The 6,934-nt window shown below is 38.9% G+C and overlaps 1 protein-coding gene across 1 annotated transcript; it reads right to left on the minus strand.

Moving 5' to 3' along the window:
• On the minus strand, positions 1 to 2,702 carry LOC107299697 (interleukin-36 receptor antagonist protein-like). The gene is made up of 4 exons (XM_015829042.1): positions 2,633 to 2,702; positions 1,260 to 1,382; positions 682 to 815; positions 1 to 305 (listed from the first exon to the last, which is right to left on the minus strand). Exons 1-4 carry the CDS (start codon positions 2,700 to 2,702, stop codon positions 90 to 92), a joined length of 543 nt encoding a protein of 180 aa, XP_015684528.1. The 3' UTR covers positions 1 to 89.
• Between the last annotated feature and the right edge of the window lie 4,232 nt (positions 2,703 to 6,934).

Here is a 6,934-nt window from a genome sequence, read left to right on the forward strand (position 1 = left end):
CTCATTGGCCTAATTGTGCATTCTGGCTCCATTCCAATTTGTATATCCAAGGTCTATTAGAAACATAGATGCAGAAGAGTATTTCTGGCTCATGGTTTTCTTTCAAAATAAAACAGGACGTTCTGAGGTCCTCCTTTTTGACTCAAACCAAGAGGCTTTTTTGCTTCTGAAGAAGTGCTGAGGAACCAACCCGGGAACTCTGCAGATTCAAAGGAGCAGGTATCAACGTTGCCATCACTCCTACTATAAAAAGTGAAAGCTTTGGCGTTTTTTGGATCCAAATAAAGTTCCCTAATATCTTTCTCCTAGGGGAAAAAAGGGAGAGACCATGGGAAAGAAGTTACGTAGGAACACTAGGATAACCTGGTTACAAGTTGCATAAACCATCATTAGCAGCCCCTTAGAAGATTTCTACAGTCTATCGAGATGGAATTCACGTTTTCCCTTTTTACAGAAAGTTTTATAAATTAACACAGGTCAGCCAATCAAGTTTATTTAATGTCTAAGTGTCCAGAAAGAGATTCTATCCAATCAGGTTAAATAAGTAGCCATTAGCTAAAGCTTCTAGAAGTCTTCCTTATATACTATAAGTAATATATCACTGAGAATAAAAGGATAAATAAAAAGGACAATTTTCCTAGAGAAAGCAAAATATGTTGGTAATGCAAGTCAAACACTCACTTGTAACTCTAGCTGATATTGACCATTCCCAGACTTCACACAAGATAAGCAGCTGTTCTTATTTTCAAGGCCCATAAATAAGGGTTGTCGTGGTTTATCTAGAGATCTATTAGGAAGCACCTTCATTAACTGTTCTGGAAAGAATGAAAAACAAGAAACAAGATCAAGGAGTTAAGAAAGAATGGAAAATGTTTTTTTTTCTGTTGATGGAGATGTTTGGGATGAGGAATCATTGGTATCTGGCTAACAATATGATTTAAAAAACAAAAGGCCTCTGGGAAAAATATAGGGGGGTTATTGTTTTTTATTTTTATTGTTTTTTATTTTCTTTTTCTATACTGTGTTTTTATTGTTCATCAGCTGCCTAGACTCACTGCAAGCGAGTAGGAGGCTATATAAATTTTCTAAATAAATAAACAAACAAACAAGCAAACAAACAAATAAATAACAGTGTTAAATGTGACCATCAGCCACAGTGAGTCCTGATATATCTGCCATCAGCTTTTCATCCCATCAATAATTTTGACGAAGAGAAGGGCTGCAATTTTCAAGCACAAGATAAGAAGTTTAGTTTGTACCTGGTAAATTAGACTTAGATTTCACATCTGCCACTAACACGTTCTTCACCAAAAATAAGTATTTCTGATTAATATCCCATAATTTAAACAATCGAGGATCGGGTTCTTTGACGTGGCTTCTTTCTGGATTTATGGAAGGAATAGGGATATGCATTAAATACTTATTATATGTGCAAACAAAGAGAACATTCTAAAGAAGCAACAATCAGAGAAGATTAGAATGATATATATGTCACTGAAAAATGAATTACAAATAATTTGCCCCTCCTTCAAGTGGTTTGCACAGATCTACCAGTGTCCCTCGAAAGCTTTTCGGTCTTGGTGGATATCATACCAAGAGGCAGGGGAGAATCCTTGGATATAGCCTTATGGAATGTAAACATGAAAGCAACTGAGATGATACTACAGGACCCAGGAAGAAACAGGGTGGAGAGTCACAAGTGGACGAGTTTTGGATAGTTCTAGCTATACAGGAGGAAAAGGCCCTAAAATATGGTTAGCAGGCAGTCATGTGACCACATGTAATTAATGTCAAATATGGGCAAGATGAAAGCAATGATAGCCTAGAGTCACCATTAATTCAATCTGTTCTTGCTTCTTCCTTTTTCCTATCTTTCTTCTTCCACATTGTCCTCTTTCCCTTTTATTTCTCTCTCCTTCCCTCCCTCTCCTTTTGTGTTCACCTTGCTGATATTCAGTCAATCAGCCAATCAAATCTGGATTTGATTCAATCATAAACCAGCAAAATGCTGCAATTCAGTTTTGAAAGGAAAAAACAGGATTATATGCAATTAATGTCTTTTGAGAGAGGCACTGTAGTAGATCTGGGCAACCTTGTGCTGTAATTGGAGTTTTAAAAAGATCACCATCAATGAAAGCTTTAAAACAGTTTCTTTTAATGGAGAGGTGTATGTGTGTGTACAGTATGTGTATGTGTGAGAGAGGGGGGGTTAGAAACCAAATTTGCAGTGTCAATGGAAGATATAGAAGACTTTGTAAAGCACAGAAAAGGGACAAGCTTAATATATGGCCATTCTCATGTCTAAAATTAACTTTCTGCAAAATAAGATTAGAGTACACAAGTGCTATAATCCATGGAGCATCTACTTGATATATCAGCTAATGAATAAGATGAATATTTGCTGGACAGCTCTATTGCTATGTACACAACACTTTGCATTTGTTCTGGTATAGGGTAGGTTCCTCCAGAGAGTAGCACTAAGAAAGTTTTGACTTTAAAAAACTGAAGATTGTATTTTTGTAGGATTGAAAAAATAAAGCTCATTTTTACAATGGCCAAATAATTAAGGATACGTGCATGACTGGGGCAATGATTCCAAAGCAGCAAATGAAGAGAACAACATCTTTCTCACCTCCTTCAGTATCATGAAATAGATCTGCTATTTCTTCATCCCAAGTCTTTTTATGAGGATGACTTGCCATCTCCCCAACCTTTCTACTTCTTCAGATTTCTCTAGGATCTTCAGAAGAAGGGAATAGTTTAAATTAAAAATCCTAGCAAACAAAAGATGGAAAATATCAAAGACATTCTGAACAACATTGGTTGCTTGATTTTCTCAAATGCAATGTAATGTATCCGGTGTTGGAGCATCCACAACTTCTGGTGACAAGTCGTTCCACTGATTAGGGAACAGAAGGTAGCTATCGGTGATCAAGATGGAAACATATAGGAATTTAGGAGAAATGTATAGCATCCTGATGGCATTCCAAGCCTACCGAAAAGGACCTACATTTTCGTCAAAATTCCAAATTATCTAGTGCTACAAATTCCCCTTTTGTGAAAGGACAAAAAAAAAACATCACCACCATCCAAACTAGTATTATTAATTATTGCTCATTATTTTTTATTTATAGTATGCTTCCAGCAAATGTTTCAGAGTAGTGAATGAGATTGTATTAAGATATAAGCATGACTCAGAAAACCTATAATCCCCGTGACCGAATCAGGTTTGGTTGCTGCAACATTATCCTGAGACATGTATATTCGCCTTCATTCATGATTTTAATGTTGCATCCCTGCTTTAATGAAAAAAAAAATAACTATTGAACTGTAAGAAAGAAAAATGGAATCAGAACAAATACAAACAAGCCCGACAGATGTTTCAAAAAAGTGCTAAATAGAAAAGCAAGCTAAATATAGTTAAACCAGTAAACGCAAGGGCTTCTCCAAAGTAATTTTCTTAAAAGGAAATCTAGTTGCTATCATCTAGTCCCAAAGTACCAAAACATCAATGACTCTTGGACAGAAAATGAAAGGGCTTCTGCCCTATGGATAGTTGGTCCCAGGAGCAGGTAACCTAACCCAATAAATCAGGTGACAATACCTGTGGAGATGTTCCTTCTTGGGCTGAAGATTCCTTCTGTTTGATCATCACTGGAACGGACATAAGATTTTATATCTATCAGAGGGTGTTAACAGACATGCCCATTGATGAGTTTGAAATCACCCTCCTGACTACTGTAAGAAATCATTTATCACTACATCTGGCTGTCCAAAACTCCCCATCTCTAAGGTAGTGCTTATGTCCAACGACTGATGCCTTCTAATCAGGGTTAACACCTTGACATTGCCTCAGCTCATGCATGACAACACAACTGTTCTGCTCAAATAACTCACAAGAGTTGAGTAACCAACTCAGGGTCTGCTGTACTGCATTTCAAACTGTCATGGAGGTCATTTTTGTCCCTTGAGGGGTCAGGAGGGGTCAAGAGTCACAATCCCACCCCCACCCCACCAGCTTGATATAATTCAGTTTAGCTCTTATTGTCCAGAAGCAATCTTTCATTTTGCACAGAAAGCCTTCATAGAAGGTTTTCCTATGGTTTGGTTACAAACAATAAATCTGAACATTAATTTGCATGAAGGGTTTAAATAGGATTGAAACTTAGTCTAGATTGATTAATATGATGAAAGCATTCGGTCCGAAAGCAATTATTTAATTATACGTTATACCTGCATACCAACGCCTTATTTAGATTATTATATGACACAAAGGAGCATATCTTATTATTATTATTTTCCATATTTAGGAGTGATTTGAGGGAAAATATTAAGTTTCTCCTTGACACATGAATAAAGGACTAAAGCATGGGGCACTGCAAGTTCCATATGAACTGAACATGATATTACCTAAAATAAAATGGTCCACAAATAAGTAGAAGTCTTCCAGCTGCACTCTTTAATTCATTGACTTTGAGTTTATTGGCCTGACATCTGTTTTCTTGAGGACTTCAATTTGTGCATGAGATTTTCGTCTTAATCTTCTTGTTCATAAATGTCCCTAAATTTTCCCTCTCACTTCAGTTACTAGCAAATCACTCTTTTTTTCTGCCTGCTTTCTGCTTCCGTGTGTCCTTATCCTAATAAATCAAACACCTCAAGTGTACTGGAGCAAAACCTATCAAGATTCATAATGGAGAATATCTCCCATGCAAATAGGAAAGTGATGCTTCATATCTGTCCGAGTATCATCCTACAAATTCTGCCATGTTTTCTCCAAGCTAAAGTTTCATGACACTCATGGAAAATGCTGCAGAATATTCTTGCCCTCCTTTCATGCTTCCACTGACAATCTAGCAATTAGATATTCAAATTAGCCAAGACATGTTGGGCATGCCCATTTTTCCTGGCACTGCAGCCATCGATGGCATGTCTCTTTCAGATGTGTTAGCCAACCACAGCCTCCTCCTTCTCCTTCCCAGATCCTGCTTCTCACCCTGGAGAAAAGAAAGTGGGTGGGGTGCAACCTAACCAGATCAACAAACCACACCTATCTTTCCGTCAAAGCCTGGTTTGTTTTCTCTTTCTTTCACACAAACGCATCTCCAGTAGTGGAAGATTACAGGGATCTGTTGAGGCCACTTGGGAATCGAGCAGGAGAGGATAGGATGGGGGAAAGTCCTAATGGCACTAACACGATGGCAATGAGACGGGAGGGTGGTGCATCCATTCTCCCTCTACTTGATCTCTCAGTGGCTTTTTATTCCATCAGTTATGACATCCTTCTGGAATGGCTTCTTGGATCGGGGACTGAGGGCACTGTGTTGTCCTCGTGCATTTCTTCCTCTGAGGCCATTCTCAGTCAATACTGATTAGGAGAGGCAGATCTGACCCGTGGCCTTTGCTTCTTTCTCTGCTGCTGTTTAACACCTACATGAAACTGCTGGGGGAGGTCATCCTTCATGAGTTAAGCAATGCTGTGGTTTGCCTTTTCCCAGTGCCTGGAATGCAGTTGAGGTCTGGAGGGGGAGAATCAGTCTAAAACTGAACCCTGCCAATACGGAGTGGCTCTGCATTAGGGGCTCTTTTTGCCCTTGGACAATTGCCATATTTGGGGCTCACTGCTCAAGACTGACAGCCTATCTTTCCTGTCACTTTGTACTGCAACATCTGTGACGGGTTCTCTTATTAAAGTAAGTTAAGCTTCCTAAGGATCCATTTGCAATATCCGAAGCTGCTATATACTGTATCTCTCATTATACAATTTACTAAGCACTCTTTCCCATTGTGAAAGTCTGTGTCCTCGGCAAAAGCTGCCATTCATTGCAGAACACAAGTTGTTCTTCTTAAACAATGAACCAGATTGTTGTGGAGAGAACTGATTCTTGTAACAGTGTGGGATAACACAGTTGTGCCCAGCCCTGCAAACTTTAAGATTTGTCTGGCTGATTGGCTGAGGAATTCTGGGAGTAGAAGTCCACAGGTTTTTAATTTGCCAAGTTTGGACACCTCTGGAATAACATCTTAAAGTACTCTAACTCTGCCCACAGCCAGGAGTTCGATCCTGACAGGTTGAAGCTTGACTCGGCCTTCCATCCTTCTGATGTCAGTAAAATGATGAACCAGATTTTTGGGGACAATATGCTGACTCGGTAAACAACCTTAAAAATGCTATAAAACACTATGGGGCAGTAGATCATATATGTCTAAGTGCTACTGCTACTGCTACTCATTACCAAAAGATCACTCTCCTTTCTCTCAGCCAACCAATTTAATTCACATGTGCAAACCTACTGTTCGAAAGCATATTTGTCAAGAATGAAACTTCAGCAGCTACATGCCTCTTCGTTTCAACTTGCCATTAGAGTAAGGAGGGGGGAGGTTTTGCTTTAGAACTGATTAAGATGGAGAAATGAAACCTCTATGATTCCGCTGAAGACCACGAGAGCCTGAAACCATTCCAAGGACACTGTGGCAGGTGTGGAGAAGAAGCAGACGGTTCCCATAACAAAGTGAAATTGTTTACACGAACTACGTGAGAGGGTGGGGGTTGGGCTGGAGAAATTATGTTTAATTCTATGAACTGGTGTCTGGAAACCTCAGAGTTAGTATTGCCTCAACATCACCATGCTGTGTATTCAATAAACAAGAAGAGTTTGGGAAACGGAATGAACCTGGATTTTTATTTGGATCCACGAGCTGGATGTTGACAATATTGTTCTACAGAAATAAAGACCATACAATCAAGTCCATATCATCCATGAACCTGTATTGTACCTTCCCCCAAAATATGACATAGTTCTCCCAAAACTTTTTGATTGCACGAAGAATACTATCTAAGTCTACTCATTGCCCTAATTGTGCATTCTGGCTCCATTCCAATTTGTATATCCAAGGTCTATTAGAAACATAGATGCAGAAGAGTATTTCTGGC

This window comes from Protobothrops mucrosquamatus, unplaced genomic scaffold, assembly GCF_001527695.2.
Source record: "Protobothrops mucrosquamatus isolate PMUCROS unplaced genomic scaffold, P.Mucros_1.0 scaffold5298, whole genome shotgun sequence".
Taxonomy (NCBI): Eukaryota; Metazoa; Chordata; class Lepidosauria; order Squamata; family Viperidae; genus Protobothrops; species Protobothrops mucrosquamatus.